This window comes from Hakea prostrata, chromosome 3 (genome assembly GCF_041222555.1).
Source record: "Hakea prostrata isolate BN-2017 chromosome 3, UWA_Hpros_2, whole genome shotgun sequence".
Classification (NCBI taxonomy): Eukaryota; Viridiplantae; Streptophyta; class Magnoliopsida; order Proteales; family Proteaceae; genus Hakea; species Hakea prostrata.
The window spans coordinates 28,432,931-28,453,958 of NC_142602.1; the positions used below are offsets into that span (position 1 = coordinate 28,432,931).

The window sequence follows — 21,028 nt, forward strand, 5'->3', positions numbered from 1 at the left end:
CTTTACTTACCTACGTGGTCTATAGTAACCCCATGTTACCTTTTACCTACCTACTTGGTCCACAATAACCCACTTACGAACCTACATGGTTCACATAGTGCCCTTTACCCATTCTTTTACCTACTACTTGCCTTTTTACAAAGAGCTTATGTTGAATACTAGAGCTGCATTATTTACCTACTTGTGTGGTCATTGGAGCTGCACGTTTATCTACTTATGTGGACATTGGAGCTGCATTTCTGTCTTCTCTTTTGGAGATTTCTAGCTACCACCTGCCCCTTATGATGTAAGAATTGGAGATGATACATTTTTTAGACGATTGCTACTTACTAGTACTGGCATTGAAGGAATAGTGTCCATGATATCATTGTTGCTGCTATGCTTGTGGATGTGTTTAATGTTCACTGCCGCTTGTTGTTCTCATTGTTGGATAATTCATTCTACATGAAGATCATTTACTGAAGTTGATGTTGATTATCTTCTGGGTGAAGTTTTCTCAGCATGTATCAGTGTCTGCTGTTGCTACTTGAGAGATTGAGGAAGTTCTTTAATATTCCAAGCTGAAGCATTTGATATGTACAGAGGGGGAGTATTTCCGAATAAGTATTGTAAGGGGAATGACCATTGTGTACCTTGGGGGTGCACATGGGTCATGCATATGCTCATTGTTGCCTTTATTAGTTTCTTTCTATTTTCAGTTTGTTTCCTATTTTATATCTTGTTGCTTGGATGTCAAGCAAGTTTGATTTAGGAATGTAATACTTGTTTCCTTTTTCAGCACTTGTAGTCAAATCGGAAGATATTTGAAGATCTTTCTAATCTTGAAAGATATTTGAAGATCCTTTCTAGTCAAAACACTTTCAGCTATATAATATACTACTAAGGGGGAGACTTATATCTTGGGCAACTCCTTCATTCCCTCCTTCATCAATTCTCTCTTTTCCACTGTTGCTGTTCTCAAAGTCGACTTACGTTACAGATTGGCTTTGGCTTGGATAGTGGTATCAGATTTTACTAGGACGGATTCAGATGATATCCCACAGGATGTCGGACAAATTCAGACAGTAACCAGATAGTAAGTGTGTGCTATGTGTGTGTGATGGATGTTAGGGTTGAGACTCAAAAATTCAGCAACCACCTTTTCTTCTATGCTTTTTACTGTTTGATTTGTTACAATTTTCTTGGTTTTGATTAAATATAAAACCGATCACCTAGTAAACTAATTGGATATGACATGGGTATTGGTAAGTTACTCAGATAATAACCAAATCAAACAATAATCGGTTGGAAAGGAGAACTACCATATCCATATTCGACTATTTTTGGCATGGTTCGAGGTCTCGCGAAGATCTTGGCCAAGATATCTTTTTCTGAGACCTCAAGAAGAGATCTCATGCAAGTTGAGTTGCTACCAAAAAAGTACAATATCTCTGTCCAAGATCTCAGCCCAACCTAGTATTTATAAATACCCTATCCCGATTGAGACAAGTCAAGATATTATTTCCCCTTTGCTAGTTTTGGTGTTTTGGCCAGACTTTTTGCCAAGAAGTTGGTCAAATCTCTACCTAGGCTGCATCAACAAGCTGTTTAGCTCATAGCTCATCTGCAACAAAGATCTATTGTTTCAAAAGGAAATCTTGAAGCAACAGGAGTGTTCTTCCCAAACTTCATTTTTTGGGAAAAGTGGAAAACTATGTTCCACTGATGGAGGTGGCGCTGGTGGAGCAGAAGCTGGAGGAGCTGCTTAGTCATTGATTTTATTTTTGTACTCTTGTGGTGTAACATATAAGTACATTGATATTGTAATGAGAAATTGTGAACAACTGAACATGCTGGATGTATTATTTGACTTCACACCTTTATGTTTTCATTTATATCAAGTAATAATTGTCTAAATCATGTTTTATGTCTGCATGTCCACTCCTTCGGAGCATTGGTTTCAAAGTTGAGATCGAGTTGGAACTCATATATACACTTGTTTTCTCACAAATCTAAGGCCACCACTAACTCTAAATGGCTAAAGAAGACTACATACCAAATTCCAGCCTAAACTGAGCTCTAATACCCACTAAGATGGGCCCTCAAGTTGGGTCGAGTTGACCGGGGTTTTTTACCACATCTTGGCCAAGATCTCAGTTTTTGGAGGACCAAGGTCCCTATCAAGATGGGGATCTCAAACCATGATTTTCGGAAGGATTTAGATTCTACTAAATAAATACAAATGCATATTCAAAAACTAACTTCGGTTATTCATTTGCAACTCTATCTAAAGCTCAATTCTTAGCCGTAAGTATATAAATCAACATTCCCTCGCACATGTAGGCCACAACCACATGACACGCAGAAAAAATGTCAAGAAAAGAATCCTTTCAATGCACTCCCTAGTTCAAACACATGATCTCACTGTTTCAATACCATGTTAGCTGCTGTTTCAGCCAAAAGCTCAAAATGTTAGGCATGGGTAGCATAAGTGTATACATCAACATATACCTTATATCGTCAAAAATAAACATCAAGACACATCAATTCATTAAAAATTAATATTAAGCCACATCAAATCATCAAAAATTAATATTTCGCCACATCAACTCACAAAAAATCAACATATGACTAGAAACTAAACATGCAAACTATTGTGCTCTTGAAATTGGTGATTGTCATTATATACCTATTCTCGCATTTGGCTTATTCTACTCCAAGAAAATGTGATCTTATCTTTAATTATTCATAATGCTCTCAATTTAGAGACTTTTTTTTTTCCTCTAAGAAGTTTGACAGGTCAAATGATTTATTTTTATATGAGACTTTTATTTTATATTAGGTTAAGAGTTTGTCGGGCACAAAACCAGCTTACCAACAAACCTATTGTTTAATCTGATTGCAGTTATGTTCTAGTTAAGCATTATTGAGGGCAGTTTATTGCTGAATCTGATTGTATAAAAGGAGTTACTTCTAGTTAAACATCACTGGCAGGAGTCTATCCTATGTTTATTCCACACTACAATATTTCTCATCTGTGCTCACCATTGTCAATGACCACCATATATGTTCAAGACTCATGCACTTTCTAATATCGATTCTTCTTGTTTCAAGCTAAAGCCTTTTGATATGTATATCTTCTAGCTAGAAGGGAAGTCTTAACTGTCCACAATAGGGGGGAGTGTCCCCACTGTGTAGTGAGTTGAATCTTAAAGTTATTTTTTTGGCTTTATATCTTAAACTTGGTGTTGGAATCAAAGTTTGAGCACCAATATCTCAGGGTACTTTGTTTTCCCCATTGGTGCTCAAACTTATTCAATATTTTCTTGATCCATACTCTATTAGTATATTTAAGCAATGTAGAGCTTTACACACAGTACAACCTATTCATTGACTTCAGTCATTTAAATACCTGGCTATACTAGGGAAAAGATTCAACACATGGTATGCCATAAGATTTTAGGTATTAAAGTTTATAGGAGTGCAAATCCAAATGGCCCTGTCTGTCAAGTGTTTGGAATAACCAACTATAATAGCCGTAATAGTTTGATGGGACATTAGGTTTAATCTGTAGTCTGTACATTAAAAGAATTGTCTCAAATCATCATTCCTAAAGAGCTGATGAGGGCATAGGCGGTATCTGGAGTAGAAATTCACATCTATGAGGTCTTGCCATTCCATATGACTTTCTTTCTTTTTTTGGGTTGGGGGGGGGGGGGTGGAATAGGAGGGGAGAGGGGTGGAACTGCCCCATATGCTCTCCCTGTCTGACCATGATTCTAGCTATCAAGAGTTTTAATTGAAAAGAATGAGAATGCACTCGAAATAATACCAACGAAGAGATAACTTGGACCATAATAACAAATACGGCATCATCCAGCATCTTACCTTCAAAGGATGCCAAAGACCGTAAAAGCAGAACGTAGTATGGTGGCATGCGGAACTGGTATTTGAGTGCAACAGACCAGATTTTTGCAAGAACCTTGTGTACAAAGGGTTAGGGGAATAAAAACACATCAGTCAGCCACTTTAAGGAAGATGACACACATACAAGACTAGAACATTGGAGCAGGGGAAAATAAAAGGACCAATAAATTACAACCTATTAAGACATCCCAGATTGTTTATTGCAACTAATAATAGTTTCTCGGTGACATCCAAACTAGTGGTTCTAAAGAATATAGAATTTCCTGCCTTCTGTCATAAATGGGGTCTGTTGTCACCAAAAAACAGAACTCCAAATAAAAATTTTGAGTTAAAATTCACAGAAGATTAAGCACCTTGACTAATTAAAATAAAATTCAAGAGTTTCTACGACCACGTCAATGAATTTGACGCTACAATCATCTAGTCAGCTGCTCTTGGCCTTGTCAGGATATCCTTTATCCATCCCCAGTCTCTTATATATACCACATTTAAAATATATAGATGACAGAAAGAAACATTCAAAAGTCCTAGACTTCCTCCATCTTCTTCCGGGAAGAAGTAATCACTCGAAAGTTCATAAATTGGTCTTCAATTGAGTAAATATTCATGACCATCAAATAGGAAAAACTGAGAGGGAGAGGAAATCACTAGAGTGGGATCAAGACATGATATTTACCCTACTGAACTTGATATCAGGAATTCCATCTCGAAGTTCTACCTCTCCTATTGCCTCTTCCAAATCCTGGGAACATTTTTTCAATGTGGTTGTCAGTTACCACCAAAAGCTTCACAGAAAGAAAGTTTTACAGGCACCTCTTGATAAGATGAAACATGTTTGGCTCTAGATTACCAAAAGAACAAATGGACAGGTACTGTTAAGAATGAAAGATCATACGCATGACAATATAGTTGTAAGGTAATATCGTAATGAAAATACCATTGTTACACGCCGAACATTGGTCCCTGGTCTTACGATATCCATGTCTGCCAGAGCATGGACCAGTGCAGCCCAGTCCCCATTCACTATATGAATTATGGATGCAAGCATGGCAAACTGATGCTTTTTTTCCATCCGACAAAGCAAACCAAAATCCAAAAACCTATAACAGACAAAGAAAAAAATCATGGTATAGTATAACTCTCAAGAAAGGTACATTCATTAGAAGCACACAACCTTTCCCCCCAAGATACAAACTCATAAGTTCAACTCCGGCAACCACTCCATTCTTCTAAAATTTTAGTAGAAATGTAGAGCAATGTAAAGGAAACTTTAAAAAGGGAAGGGGCTGAAGTGAGGGGAGACCCAGTGGCAAAATATATGGTGAAAAAGAGGGTGAAAGGCATACCCGATTCGGCCCTCACTCATGTAACGCAAGTTACCAGGATGTGGATCAGCATGCAATAACCCTGTTTCAAGAAGCTGAATAAGTGTTGCTTCCACTCCTTTTTCAACCTTCATAAACATAAGACAATATTAGTTAAATCCATCATTCTAAGGGTATTACTGGTACAGAAACACAAATAAATATGTCCTACAATATTCATGAGGTTGATTCTGCCAATCCACTTAGTTCTAACAATTAAAACAAACATTCGTGCAACCACTGTTGTAATAATCAGAGAACTTTAAGATGAAGTTCAAATGTTTAGCAGTATCAATCTTATGTCAACCCAGATATACTTCATCCCAAGACCAAATAGACTACTAACATGCCACAGTAGTAATTACGTACCAGATCAAGAAGACGTCTTTTAGCTTCAAGCTGCTGCCTTTCCGAATACCAGGCTTTATGGTCCAATGAACTTCCAGAAGATGCAAAAACCAAATCATTTGGGCTTTCACCAACCACCCACTCCATGGTCAAAACTTTTTTTCTTGTCAAATGTCTAAAAACTTTTGGAACAAAAATACAGGGGAAGGAGGAATGAGCTTCCTGTAAATGACAAAAATTAAAAAACCAAAAGGGGTCAATGAAATATAATCCTAGAAGTGGATAAGAATATAGACTCATATTTCTTAAAGCATCATGACCATGCAAGCAATAATTATTAAAACTTGAATACTACCCTTTTGTTCCGAAGGATAAGAATATAAACTTGTCCTTTTTAAAGCATCATCACCATGCCAGCAATAAATAATACAACTTCAAGACTACTTTTTAGCCTCATGGAAATAAAATATCCATGTCTGCACATTGCAGGTAAGATTATGCATAATTTCAAAACAGGAAAAGATAGATTTGACTAATATTATGACATGCCACACATTGGGTCAGTCCATGTTATGCAGGAAACCCCACTCATCTCATTCATAAATTTTAACACATAGTAAATAGTTAGAACTCAAAAGTGTGTCCAAAGATAAGACAAAGAACATAAATATCATTAACATCCATTTATACATATAAGAGCAGGGCATTGGCATTGCCCTTGCCAAGAAGTATAATAGCATGCCCTTCAATAATCAAATAATTACTATGTGGCAGTTCAAGTGGGCTGAAATTGTGTATCAATGCAAATTATGGAACCCAAAGTCCTCTTCTCACCTGCCGAATTTCAGTCCACTCTGAGTTTACCAAGTGGCTGAAAAGCTGAAGAACTAGAAGTAGCAACAATGCGGGTGGAGTCCCTGGAGATGCAGCAGCAGGGAGGCAGGAACCCCAGGAAGGCAGCCGCAGGGAGGCAGGAATCCCAGGAAAGCAGCCGCAGGGAGGCAGGAATCCCTGGAAGGGAGCAACGGTAAGGTAGGATCCTCTAGAAAGCAGCAACATGGGTGCATAAGCCTGGAAGGAAGCAGAAGGGGGCCTCTGGAATGGAAGGTCCAGGAAGGGCAAGAGAGCCCAGCAGCATGAGAGGGGTGGGCTGGCCCACAACCTGACATAAAAAGGGACTGAAGCCCTGAGAAAATCACAAAACATGGATGTAGCCCCTAATGTTGGTGGGAGTCATTGGAATGACAACTATTGGTGTTCAGTGGGCCATGGTGGTCGGAGGAATGAAGATCATAGTACACAGGTACCCACTAGTGGTTGTTAGCAGACACATGTTTAATATGGGAAGGCTTGAGCTTGAAGGATTAGTGGTGGTGGAAGAAAACCCAAAAAAGCTTTTGAAGTTGAGGAATACCAAGCTGTGAAAAGAACAGAGGAAATGATTTTGGCTTGTTATAAAGACACAAGCCACACTTTATTTATACTTAAAAATATGGAAGGACTACTCAATCCTTATCTAGCACAATTAGCATATGCATATCTATGCAGTGCAATGCATCTAGTAACATTAGACACGTCAAAAAACAGAACTGAAACAGTAATAGAATGTAGCTATATTTCAAAAGTTGGCAATCTCATGAACTCAGCATTTACTATCCCTGGCAATAGAACATTGGCTGCTTGGTCTTGGAAGGCAATCCAATAACACTGGCAATCATACTACAGTCTATAGGTGCAAGAGCTTGGCATCAACGGCAAGCTTGATACCTAATGATTCTCAAATTTTGCTAACAGGTATAACAGTCACTGTTGATCATATTAATTAAAGGACTATGAAATTAAAAAAGAATAATACTTTTAGTCTCCATAACCTTAACTACTACCATTAAATCTCTATCAAACTAAAGGACCATTTTGATTGTTGAAAATCATAGCACTTTTATCAATCACCAAATATAGAAACAGAATACTTTATGGCAAGGTTGTCAAGGCGGCAAGGTGACCAAAGCGATTGGGGCTCCACCTAGGCAACAAAGCGGTGCCTAGGCGACAATAAGGCAACCAAAGTGGTTGGGTCAAAATTTTTCAATACAACTACTTTCTATAATAAGTTTAAAAAAACATCCAATAGTCACATTCATCCAAAAAGGAAAGCATTCAAGAATCATAATTATGAACAATTATCCAAAAAAAAGAACACAAACATAAGTTCATCTCATCAAGCATCATAACAATGACTATGTACTCACAGAGCGAACACGATACTTCATAGATCTCATTATTCCGATTTCCAAGTCATTGTCCATTAATGATTCATTGATTCTCGATGTTAAGTATGGCTCATGCTTCACATTCTGTTGCCGACAGGCACAAGGTCTGGGGAGGTTGCCCTGGCGGGGTGTGGTGCCAGCGCCCCGGAGCTTGTAGAGGACCTATGTCACTTTGGGCCTCAGAGTTCCTTTGCAATTTGGGACTCAATTCCGAAATGACTAACCTATTAAATTAATATATGGTTTTGTAGAATAAACTTTGATTTAAAAAAAAATTACAGAAAAAATATTATTTAGAAAATGTCAAAAAAAGGGTTGCTTTAGCGTCTAGGCGGCAATAAGGCACACAAGGCGACAAAGCAGCAAAAAAAATAGCGTCAATTAAGCAGTTCAAAACAAAGCGATTGAAAAACCGCTTTGCCGCTTAGGCGGACACTTTGACAACACTGATTTTTGGTGACATTCAATTTCAACCTTTCTAACAACTATTGATGCTATTCATGTTTCTTGCTCTAGGTTACAATAATCAATTTTGACCATGTGGAAGAGCAATTCTCTGTCTTTCCAAACCTATTTTTTACCTATTAAAGGATAACATACATCTCAACTCATTGGTATAGGCATCACTCTGAATATTTAAAACTACATAAAGCTTGTTATATTCTTCTTCCTTTTCCTTATTCAATCATGGTTTTCTTTTTTGCAAATTTATGTACCTATCGGGGAAAACAGTGCAACCAACTGAAATATTGAAGAAAACAAGTACCATGAACTCATAAGCGTTGGTGGCCTCTATAGTGTAATCCAACTCCCCAACCAAGCCTCTTCCAAGCTCATCAGCATAGAGCCGGGGATCAGTTTTTCTTTTTGCCACCTTTTGCAATAGACCCAGCTGAAACAGGTAAAAGATAAAATTATCTGGGAACAAACACACACACGCACACACACACACATATATAGATTGAGAGATAGATTGAGAGAGAGAGAGAGAGGAGAGATACAATATATATAAATCACAAAAAGTATAGATTAGACGAACCCCAAGCCGAATAATATATACGTCACGTACAACCACATGAAGCAAGTTAGGACGCTGAACTTTTACAGCAACATTTATCCCATCAAGTGTAACCCCACGGTACACCTATGACAAAATTTTGTGAAGTCAAATATAAAGTATCAACACATATCAATTAATCAATAGTTATATCAGCGAGAATTGTCAAAGAAATGTTGTAGCATGAGATATGTGTAAAGGGAGAAACACCTGACCAAATGAAGCAGCAGCGACAGGTTCCTCGGATATGTAGCTGAAAAATGTTCCTATAGGAGAGCCTAATTCTTCCTCAATTATCTGCATGGCAACGTTCCTTGGAAAAGGAGGGATTTGATCATGCAACTCAGATAGTGCCTGAAATAGCACAAAAAGAAATATTTAGGTATTATAATCTCGCAACTGCATCTGATAGCAGGATAGTCTACACAGATACTGCAATAAGGAATTCAAAGACCACCTATAATTGTAGACACATAACCATGCTCTGAAGTGTAGAATCTAACCTTGGAAAACTCAGACCCAAGTATATCTGGCCTTGTAGAAAGTGACTGACCAACTGCATTAGCAAGCAAAGGCATGTAACTAGCAATCAAAAAAAAAATTGTTCAAACTTAAAAGAAAAGCTTTCCCATCATTTCTGTTATAGATCACATGATTTGATCCCAAAAGGACTATGGAGTGCAAGAAAGGAAGAAATAGAAAGGTTGCTTGATAACAATAACTATCATTCAAATATTTGAGTTACAATCTTCTATTAGACCATCCCACGAACCTTTCACAAAAGTTGGACCCAGGTTCAGCATTGTTTCTTTCAGCACTGACCCAGTATAGTATTCTGAAATGTTTCCAGTATCACCTTTGTCCACACCAGATCTATCAAACTTGACTGTCCCCAATATTCGCAATTTGATTGCCGCAAAAGCAAACGAAGAAAAGACCTGCCGATTTCACATAAAGTCGTGATAAGAACAGCAAACTAGAATTTGTTGAGAAACATCTCATCCATTTTGATTAGGCATCACAAAGTTATAGAAGGAAGCTTTGCAACCATAGATGATGAAAATGCACAATAAGAGGAAACAATAAGATACTTCTCCATTATATCCTGAGACAGCCGATAGCACACATGTACACCAAAGGATGAAGCAGCCTCATTCTGGACATCATATGACTGCAAAACTGACAGACCTCTTTATAAAGCTTTTCTTCTTAAAATTTTACCATCCAAGAAAAACACTAAAGGGTGGTCGGTTGGCCATGGCATAGTTAATCTGTGAGACCTTTACCCGGTGAATCCTACCTCCTAGTGAATTTGCTTATATTCCAGAATGCATGGATCGAATATTGATATTGGCAAGTGGCAACAACTGAGTTGAAGAAGCAACACTATTGGACAGGAGACAGTAAGCATATTTCAGGATTCAGGTAATAGGCTTTCTAGAAACATGTAACAGTATCAAGGCTAAAAGGTAACAGTAATGGAGAGAAGAAGGAGAAGTGAATTGAAAAAAAAAAAAAGAGGAGAAGAAGAAGAGGGAAGAAAACCATTGAAAAATACTGGCTTGAAGATGAAAGGCCATATCCTGAAAAACAATCACCTTTATATATAATAGAAACTGCTTCTTTTCTTTGTAATTAGTCTTTGGCTTTTAGTAGCCTTCTATGAGTCAGTTTTTACATAGTTATTTAAGTCTACTAGTCAAACTGTAGGAATATTCACCCCAAAATAATTGTTACAGGGAAGAGAAACATCCCAAAATGCCGAGTCCTCAACCTGAGCCACCTCCTTTTTGCTAATGATCTCAGGATCTTCTCCAACGCCTCTAGTTCCTACTCCAAGACAACTCTGGTATGGTAGGACTAGTGAGGATGAAGTCTGCAATCCTCGGAGCCTGTTTGTCAAAAGCCCAAGGAGGAAAAATGAAGTGAATGCTCTTGGAGTCCTTCCTTGTCACCACTTCTGTCAGTATCATAGCTATAGCTTGGAGAATCCTTGTAGTATCTCTTCCAAGAAAAATTTTTGAGACCCAAGGGAGGGTGTGTTTCGCAGGAATAGGGGCTGGTGAAGCCCTAGTGTCTGTGGGAGCATTATTTTCCCCTTAGTGTCAAGGACATATGGGATCTTCAGTGAGGTGGGTACCTCATAACTTAATCTCTGACTGGTGTTGCCGATTTGCCCATGTTTCTACATTATGTTGGGGCACCTTTGTCAACTTTTATGTCTTGACATCAAGGACTTGTACCTCCTTCTTGTCTTCCACTGTTTCAACCTTAGGGTCACCATAAAACTCCTCTAGTATGGCTCTTGTTGTCAAGGTCAGCAGCTTTGTCTCTTTTGTCATCTTACTAAGACCTTGGCATTGGTCCAAGTGTACTACCTTATCAGTGAACTCTTATAGGGCTGCCTCAGGAGGTGCCTATGGGGCCTCTTTGCCATGGGTTCATTGGCAAATTTGGTGGACAGCAACTTCCTTTCTTTGATGCTGCTCTCCAGCTAAGTGATCTTCACCATCACAGTCTCTGAAGTTGCTAAACTAATCTAATTTCTGTGGCACTACCTCTGGAGGAACTTCTGGCTTGATGGAGGAGGCCTGCTGTCTAAAAGAGGGAGTTTCGCCTTGCCTGTGTGGTCACTTATGGTGCTGTCCTCCTCTTCGCAAAACCTCCTGGATTGGGAATTTTTCACTTTTAACTTTTGTTGGAATGAAAGGGGCTTGTCTTCAAGCTGAACTTCTTAGGATGTAGGGCTGAAATTAAAACTTAATTAACTCAAGACACATGCTGAAATTAGGGATTAATTAGTCGAATGGGGGAATAAAGACAGAAATGCCCCTCCATGGTTGGACCAGCCTAGGAGGCTTCCCCTATTTGTGGGTTTTGGGCCCAACTTAGGGTTTCAGGCAGGGGGTCAACCCTGTTCACATCACGAGGAACAGTAACACCAGACGTGCCTGCCATCATATGGCACAATCTTCATAGAGGAGAGATTGTTCATAAAAAGACTGCAAACCATTCAAATGATCCTCAACTGAGTTTCTTTATCTGTAATTCAGGTTTTCAAGCTTTCTGATATAAAAAGAAAACTTTGTTGTCGGCAATCTTCCTTATGTACAACCCTTTACTTGCTTATTTCAAAATGAATACATCAACATCTCTGTGCATACATGATGGAAAATTGTATCATACAACAAAACCATTGCCAAATAAAGCAAACTGCTTTTAGGTCCAAGCTTTTCCGTTCACTTTTTACAGTTTTTTTGGGTCTTATTACCAGTACATGCATATAAATAAAAATCTGTAAAAGTATAATAACTCTTTCATCTTTACTTATCAAATTATTCAGTTGCTCCCTTTCGAATCTAATCACCGATGTCATAATTTTTCCATTTATTGTTTATGGACAAAATACAAAACGAAGTTCTACTACTACCTGTTGGATATAGAAACCTTTTTCCCACTTGTCTACGACTTAATGAAGAAAGAAAACAAAATATATTCAAATTTAATAATGCAGAAAAATAAAACTTAACCCAAACTACAAAACAATACATTAATTTTTACAAGGGAAAAACTTCCATTTGTGAGGTGAAAACCATAGGCCTTAATCCAGAAAACACTTCCAATAAAAGAAATATGGGTAAATATCACTTACCTCCCCTCTTAGCTGGACAAATAGCACTTACACCCCCTCTTAGTTGGATAATATCACTTACCCCCCTCTTACCTAGCAAATATATCAAATACCTCCCCTCTGTTAACTTTCTCAGTTAAATTTAACTTTTACCATTAAATATTTTTTTTAAACCCCAAATTACCTTTGGCTAAAAATATTTTTTTATTTTAAACTCTAAATTACCGTAATCACCCTAACAGTAAAAATACTAAATTACCCTCAATTAAAATAATTATTTAAAAACCAAAACACCATAGTAAAAACCTAAATTATCTTTAATTTTTAAAAACCCAAAATACCCTCTTTTTTTTAAAAAAATTATCAAACAATTAAAAAAACAGGTACTACTATCAAGTAAAATTAAAAATGCAAGTAAAAAAAAAAGGTTTCTTGATAAAATTAAACACATAATGCTATGTTGGGTTTTCTTTAATTGTTTGATAATTTTTTTTTCTTAAAAAAAGGTATGTTGGGCTTTTAATAATTAAAGATAATTTGGGTTTTAACTATGGTGTTTTGATTTTTAACAATTATTTTAATTGAGGATAATTTTGTATTTTAACTGTAAGGGTGATTATAGTAATTTAGGATTTAAAATATAAAAAATATTTTTAGTCAAGGGTAGTTTGGGATTTTAGAAAAATATATAACAGTAAAAGTTAAATTTAACCGAGAAAGTTAACAAAGGGGAGGTGTTTGATATATTTGCTAGATAAGAGGGGAGGTAAGTGATATTATCCAACTAAGAGGGGGTGTAAGTGCTATTTGTCCAGCTAAGAGGGGAGGAAAGTGATATTTACCCAAGAAATAATGGGATTATAATATTCTCTAGTCCAACTCTAGGCCAGCTAGTCATTAAAAGGAATAGCAATATTAGAGAACAAAATAAAGTGGCCAACTAATAAGTGGATTCATACGAACAATACCCTTACCTCAATACAAGCAAACTGATACCTTTTTTCTTCCCTCAGCAGGGAGAACGTCATTGAGCCATTACCCTACAATCCACATATAAGGAACAAAAGAACACATTTCCTTGTCTCCTTCCCTCTTCTCCACACACACTAAAGAGATACGATACCACAACAAAATGGTCTCACATCCACACCAAAAACTCATGACAGCGAGGGGACAAAATAAACCCAGAAAATGAACCCCACACCACACAGCGCCTCTTATTTCCACTTTATATAAGACAACGAGAAAAGAGAATAGTGAAAGCCACTTCTGCTGTAGGTCACCACACACACCCCAAGAAGACTCCAAGGCCTGCAAGAATAAATAGGTTTGCTGTCCAGCAGACTAGGGTACTACCAGCATCATTTAAAGCATATTTCACAACAGGGGTATTTTGGTAATTTGGAGGTCCCAAACAAGCCCAGCTGGGTCTAATTGTAATTAGGAGTTTGATAGGAGTTCAAATCTGTTTTTAAATTTTCATTGAGTCAGTCTAGGATGAGATAAGTAGAAGTCCTACTTGAATTAGGTATTTAATGTTAAGTGGCTAGAAAAAGACAGTCTGCGCTTGTGGTAAGACTGTTTTGATGAATAAATTTATTGGAGACAGTTGTTGGGCCAGAGATCAAGTGAGCTCCTAGGGTTTCAAGTAGAAGGAATTCTCCTTTGGCAGCATCATTTGGCTGCCTACACTTCACCATCCCCATCGCAGGCTTCTAGTCATGGTAAGTAACTAGCCTAGACTAATTCCCACCTCTTTTCCCCACCCTAGTTTCTCCTTCTCCTAGCCTGAAGCCTTCGTTTTCTTTCCCTTTAAACCCTAATTTCCATATCTCCCAAACCCTCCATCAGAATCCCCACCCTTCTAGATCCATATTCCCCTACTCCCATCACTACTCGATTGTTTCCCCCTCCAAACCCTAAAAACCTTGATATCTTAGAATCACCAAAAGCTAACCCTATCTGAAATCTGAAAATACAAACAAAATACTTCAGATTTCTTAAATGCAAACCTGAACCCTAAATCTGACATGAAACTCCATCCAAGAAGCCCTACAAACCCTAACAGCCTTGGCTTTAGTAAACCCTAATTTGAATGCTGTTCATCTATTTGATCTTGGTTTTTCTGGCGCTCACCCTATTGCAGCTACATCAACTTCCCATGAGGAATTGCCAAATTCATTTGGGATGGAGGGACCAAATGCTAGGCTGCTATAGTGTTTAGATTAAGCCTTCTCAACCACCAAATCAAACAGCATAGGTTTCCAAAATTTTCCAAAATTCTGATAGAAGAGATGCAAGAAAGAGGAATGTTCTCAATCACAATTCAGGGGAAAGTGTCCAATTATAAGAATTTGCCATACTCATTGAACTTTTCAATCTAAGGACCAAAATCCAGAAGAACATTATCATTCAATACAAATCAGACAACAGTGAAGCAATTACCTCAATTAGACGAAGAGCCACCAAATGAGGTCTGCAACTGAAATACTCAGCAACTTCCTCTGGGTTGTAGATTTCAGGAAGAGGTCTAGACCAAATCTTGGACAGATGGTAAACGTAACTAGCATAAGCCTCCAAAGCTTTTAAATCAGCCATAAATAAATCCACGCCTGATAGTTCTGTCAGAATAATGCCATATTCTAATGTCATTATAAGCTTACCAAAATAAAGAAGCACAGAGATTGATGAATTATCAACAAACAAAATGAGGAAAAGTTGAGAGAGAAAAATGCAACACCCCTTTTGGCCCCTCCCTATCTCTGGTATAAAATTTTTCAATAACAACTATTTAAATAAGAGAAGAAACATTAATTGGCAATCAATCCAACACCCAGAACAGCATTCATACACCTTCCTTGCGCAAGCAGCCAAAGTCCTAAGAAAGATTTACACTACAAGCAGATACGGCAAAGCAATTAACACATTAACACATTTGGACTGAGAGAAACATCAGGATCTTCCGGAACAATTCAAGGACCACAGACCAAATTGTAGCAACAGTAGTACATGATGTTAAGCATATGTGGGCTGCCAATCCCTACCCTCTTGAAAGAACTGACCTGTCTTCCTACACAGCTGAGAAGTGGAATATACAAGTTGAGGAGGAAGTCTATGCTGCCTATACCTTGTTCCTTCTTCAAGCCTCTTAAACATGTGGTTCCACTGCATTATGATGGGGCTTTATCAACCCAGCAGCTTCTTATGGAGGTGTGATATGAAGGGGGAGATACTATCCTGGCTTTTGCAAGTAAGGGAGAACAGCTTCAGGCATTAGCCACGGAGACAAAAGCAATCTATTAAGGCTTGAAAATCTGCATATCAAAAGGACTGTTGACTGTTTCTATCCGACTGATTCCAAGTTGGCAATAGATATTATTAATGGGAGAATCCAAGGGCTGTGGACAATCCAACCTTTGAAGGAGAAATAAGACAGATCAAAATTGTCCTTCATGCAAGAGAATTTGTGCTTGTGCAGAGGAAGCAAAACCAAACAGCTGATTTCTTGATTGGCATCCAATTGAGAGAGAGAGCCAGGTGGAGTGGGTACCTAGTGATTTTCTAGGAGAGCTAGACCTTATTCAGAAGGATGCAGAAACTCAGGTCTACTTCAGAATGTAACAGAATTTGGGATTATTTTCTTGTGTGGAACCCTGGGTAGGAGAGAATGCCTTCCTTTGATGGAATCTCCTTCCTGCGATTGGGGTTGCAGGAGATTGCCTTTTCCGTATCCCCCCCCCCCATTTTTTCCTAATAAAAAGACAATCATTTATCCAAAAAAATAATTTACCTGTACTAGCATTTTCTTTCCATTTATTATAGGATATCACTATGTATCGAGCTTTACTGTGAATGTGAAACCCCCTTCTAATAGTAAGAAGTGTCAAAATACAGATTATCCAGATTTGTTAAGGTCAATCCTTTAAAACACAAGAAGAACAAACAGAACTTCATAAAAAACGACATGTCACAGCAATCATTACAGTGCCCACTAGATTGCCCATTTTAACATCAAGCATTAGTAACCCTCCTAAGAGAACTTGGATGTAGATTATGCTCCAGGAGATAACTTGAAACGCGTTGATAAAAAAACTGGGTTCATTTTGACGTGCATATATGACCCCTGCGTTATTTTGTGCATTGACACCATCAGCATTAGCTGAATTATCTATTGCAAGTTTAGGAATTGCATGATTTATAAACTGCGTATCACATTATCAGAAGATGATGATCACTCTACTTTCTTCCATCAAATAATCTCGTGAGTTTTTCCTTCTATCATTTCTTTAATAGACAACACTGCAAGTTTCCAACAGGTATTGCGATCATAACCCAGAAACCAAAGAAAAAGAACTACCCCCCCCCCCCCCCGGGGTTTTTGGGGGCGCGGCGCCCCCCCCCCCGCCTATTGTTTTTCTCTGTCGATCTTTACACGGGGGGAAACTGAGGGAACCCCTCTCCGTTCTTTTCCCAACACTGTTGATAAAGGATAAGACGAAAGAAACAAAAAAGGAGAAATGAACAAGGAAGGGAAGAACCTGGGTAGCAAGGCTGAGGCCAGGGCGGAAACGGGGCAGTGGAAGCCTCGGGGTCTTCGAGGGTCCGAAGCCAAAGAAGGTCGTCGAATGTCTTGGAGATTTGTTGAAAGCGAGGCGACTCACTGACCCAGCGCATTCCCTTGTTGATACCCTTCTTCAAGAATTCTATGTCCTTTCGAACAATCTGACCTAAGTGATTGAAGTTCCCGGCGATGGTCAATTGTTTCTTTCGTTTAACATTTGAGGATAGGCGACTAGAGTAAACAGCAGAAAGTGGGAGTGACGCTGTCACAGACGCCATTAGAGAAACCTTCAAGCTCCGCGCAAACACGGAGTAGATTAAGGGCCTCCTTTCCCTCACTCTCTTGGCCTGCTCTTACTCCTACTCCATGGATGGAACTCGGAAGCTCGTTGTTGAATTGATTAAAATACTTTCAAACGTTAACTGATTACTACCCAAGATTCTATCATCTTCTGAGGCTTTCTACAGACAGGAGACTTCGATTATACAGTTAACGTTACAGAGATTCGAAGGAGGAAACCAAATAAAATTATGAAGTAACCAATAAAACCATATAAACGAATGGCAGGAAACGAACGCACGTTTTGCATTTCAATTTTCAAGGAAATATTATAATATCCTTTATATAATATAAAATGCGTTTTTAAACTTAAAAAATATATTGTCCGAAAAATATTCCGCGAGTGACTCGGTTGGCACCAAACTAACACTTTCAAGCTTTCACGCAGGAGCGAACCCTCGGCCGGAGAGCCGCCCGGACTGCCCCCCTTGGTCAATAAACCTTAGATCTTAAAATTAAAAATATTGTCCAAAAAGAACATTTTAGGAAATAAAAGGAATTGTCCAAAAAAAAAATTTATAGCCATTTCCAATCAAATTGTATTTTTACAAATATATAATATACAGCAAAAGCACTCATATCCCACTTTCATTAAATGAAATAGTTAACTCACTATTTATTCTTTTTTTAATTTCAAAAATATTCTTACTAAAATCTGAAGAGAAACAAAAATTTAAAAACAATGTCTTCATTAAATTTATTTATTTTTTTCCAAATGAGAATAAGATTTCTTAGAAGGGTATAATAGTATTTATAATAATATCACTAACCATTATAACAATAGGACTTATGTGTTTTTTAAATATAAAGTGGGTGTCAGTGCTTTAAAGCATCCATTTTTTGGTGACAGTATAATTTGCTCTATATATGATGATATTCCACATGTATCCATTATATTAAATGATATATCTTTTTAAAATTATTTTAAAAAAGTATTTTATATTATTAATGAATCCTTTCGGGCTAAGTGTGTATTTTATCAATCCATTGCAAGAAACACGCATAATCTAGATATGTCCAACCATATGCGATCTAGTAATAAAAAGTAAAGGGTTTGTCAATGCAGGGTTGGTAGAGTGGTAAGATACATACAAAAACAATGGAGAGGTAATGGGTTTGACCCTTATAGACAACAAGCATCCCCATGAGGATGTAATCAAAATGCGCACAATCTGGCCCTGGACGAACTACAGATACCAAAAAAAAAAATAAATAAATAAATAAATAAAAAGTAAGGGTTTTTTTTTACTTCGGTGAGTAAAGATAAAGGTTCTACTTGACAAGGATTGTGTATCTCATTGAACAAAAGGATCCTAGTCTATGTAGTATTAATAATTGTTACCTGTAACGTCCATCTAGATCTCAACTGTTTATCAAAAAACAAATGAGTTCATATTTGTGTTTTTAGTATAGTGATTTTTATACCAACTTTTTTAGTATAGTGTTTTATAATTGTTTGTAAATTCTTCATCATCTTCAAGCAAGAAAAGCACTAAGCGTCGTGTAAAATCTGGAACTGAGATTGAAGTTTGAAGTGAGGAGTGAAAGGGTTGTGCGTGCTATACATAAGATGCCCACTTTAGATGAAACAGGTCCTTTTGGGCTCTGCTAAGCTATTCAAGTGTGAATGAAAATACATACCCAATAACAACAATTCCTTGCAAAGTTGAGTACGTTAACACATTTGTGGAAGCCAACACTCAACACCCTAAGCAATTTTAGAGTAGGCCATCAGAGACCACAAAGAGTAGCAGTTTTAGTTGAAACCACCTTCTTCATGGGTGTTTAGTATTTCAGAATTCTCAGTGATTTCTAAGAAAATCACAAAATTTTAGTTTTTTTTTTTTTTCAGAACTTCAGTTATAGTTTGTTCAGTTGGCAAAATAGATAAGTAGGTTGCTGAAAATAAATATTTTTGTTTGCTATATTGATTATTTAAACCTATAAGAAATGATCAATATAATGAAAATTGAGGATGACACTAGTTAAAATTAAGTAATGTATTTTAGGACAAGTAGCCCGAAGTATGAAACTTACAAGGATCTCTACACCACACTTGGTTCTTCAAATTAGACCTTTCACCTTCAACGATTTGCTAAGGTCTTTTATTTTCAAATTAAAATTTTCACTTTTGTTGATTGTTATTCAATATGTTATTTCCATTGACACAGAGGGGGAACGGTCTCAAAAATTCACTTCAAGGAAGTTTCTTAACCAAACAAGATTAATTAGAACATCTCGTAGCTACAACGCCGCCGCGCCCCCCACTTGGGCGGGTCCCCGCGGTCCCCACTCGCATCAGGCACTCCATATATGCCAGAAAATAAACAAAACGCATGCCCGGTCGTGATTCGGCCTGCCCTCCCGGGTCCCCCTGGTTTCGTTATTACTCATACACTCCTGTTTTCGCCCGGACACAATCCTGCAGTCTTGCAATTCGCGGGCCCACCCCACCCCGGCTCTCTGCTGGTCCTGTACCATTTCGTTCCCCATTACATTCATGATCTGGTTCTTATCATTAACTAACCTGATATGCTCTTGTTCGGTTCCTCCTTGTGTAGTGCTGTCATTTTGTTTCTCTTTTCTCCAACTCTTTTTTCTCTTTTCAATCTTTTCGTTTTCTCTCTTAACCCTCCCTGTTCCCTTCTTTCTCGCTGTTCTTCTTTCTCTTCCTTTCTTCGTCGCAGACTTCCTTCACAGCCTTCTTATTGTTCAAACGGTTTGGTCCGCGTGTCGAGGGAGTTCAAGGATGAGACTTATTCCCGCTTCTCTCCGTCCCCGTCTTTGGTTCGCCCCGCTTTCCCGCTCCTCGTCCTCCCTCTTCGCGGGTTGCTCTCCTTTTGTTTTACTTAGGTTTGAATCACTCGGTTCCTTCGACTTAACGGGTGTTTGCGTCAATCGGCAACTTAGAGTCTCCAATGCATCCCACCGTTGGTTTGGTCGGTCGGCTCTCCTCCAATCGGCTCAATCGACCTGATGCCATCCGTGGGGTTGTTCTGTGGCCTTCGGGATTCTTGAGTTTTCTTTATTTGATTGGATTCTTTCTCCGGCCTTTTGGTGTTGCTGTCCATATCAGCCCACTTGGCCCGCACACCTTCATTTGGCCTGCATATATCATTGTAGAAAAAGAATTTGGTTATGTTTACAATAATTTTTTCCATCTTAATTGCTCAATTCTTGATTACTTTTAGATTTCCTTGCAATTATAAGTGTATGTGTTAGTTTAGATGATTAACAGATTAGTCTTGTATGCTCAACTAATTGCACTTAATCATTATATATGGTTTTTTTTTTTTAGAAAGAAAAGAAAAGAAAAGTTACAGTCTGAAATAAGTCTTCCCTTCAGCGTCATCTTTTATAATACGAGACAGAAATTTCATGTATAGATGGGTAAAGCCCAACCAAAAAATTTACTCCAGCATTAAGCTCATGGACAACATGATGAAGCCCATATTGGCATAACCGTCTCAATGAGTCTTGGATGTCACAGACATCCTCTAGTTGCATGTCATGGTATGGTAAACCTACATCAAATCATAGCAATAGCACTCG

The 21,028-nt window shown here is 37.9% G+C and overlaps 1 protein-coding gene across 2 annotated transcripts in view; it reads right to left on the reverse strand.

Moving 5' to 3' along the window:
• Positions 1 to 17,669, reverse strand: part of ATATH8 (Protein kinase superfamily protein) — a 42,724-nt gene extending 25,055 nt beyond the window's left edge. For both annotated transcript variants that reach the window (XM_089150192.1, XM_089150194.1), the window contains exons 1-12: positions 17,115 to 17,669; positions 15,022 to 15,197; positions 9,718 to 9,883; positions 9,449 to 9,501; positions 9,156 to 9,299; positions 8,928 to 9,032; positions 8,655 to 8,780; positions 5,640 to 5,840; positions 5,253 to 5,359; positions 4,844 to 5,006; positions 4,583 to 4,648; positions 3,868 to 3,961 (exon numbers count right to left, since the gene is read on the reverse strand). In XM_089150192.1, coding sequence (XP_089006318.1) covers positions 3,868 to 3,961; positions 4,583 to 4,648; positions 4,844 to 5,006; positions 5,253 to 5,359; positions 5,640 to 5,840; positions 8,655 to 8,780; positions 8,928 to 9,032; positions 9,156 to 9,299; positions 9,449 to 9,501; positions 9,718 to 9,883; positions 15,022 to 15,197; positions 17,115 to 17,415 — 1,702 coding nt within the window. In that variant the 5' untranslated portion in view covers positions 17,416 to 17,669. The remainder of the gene's footprint in view (positions 1 to 3,867; positions 3,962 to 4,582; positions 4,649 to 4,843; positions 5,007 to 5,252; positions 5,360 to 5,639; positions 5,841 to 8,654; positions 8,781 to 8,927; positions 9,033 to 9,155; positions 9,300 to 9,448; positions 9,502 to 9,717; positions 9,884 to 15,021; positions 15,198 to 17,114) is intronic.
• Positions 17,670 to 21,028: the final 3,359 nt, after the last annotated feature.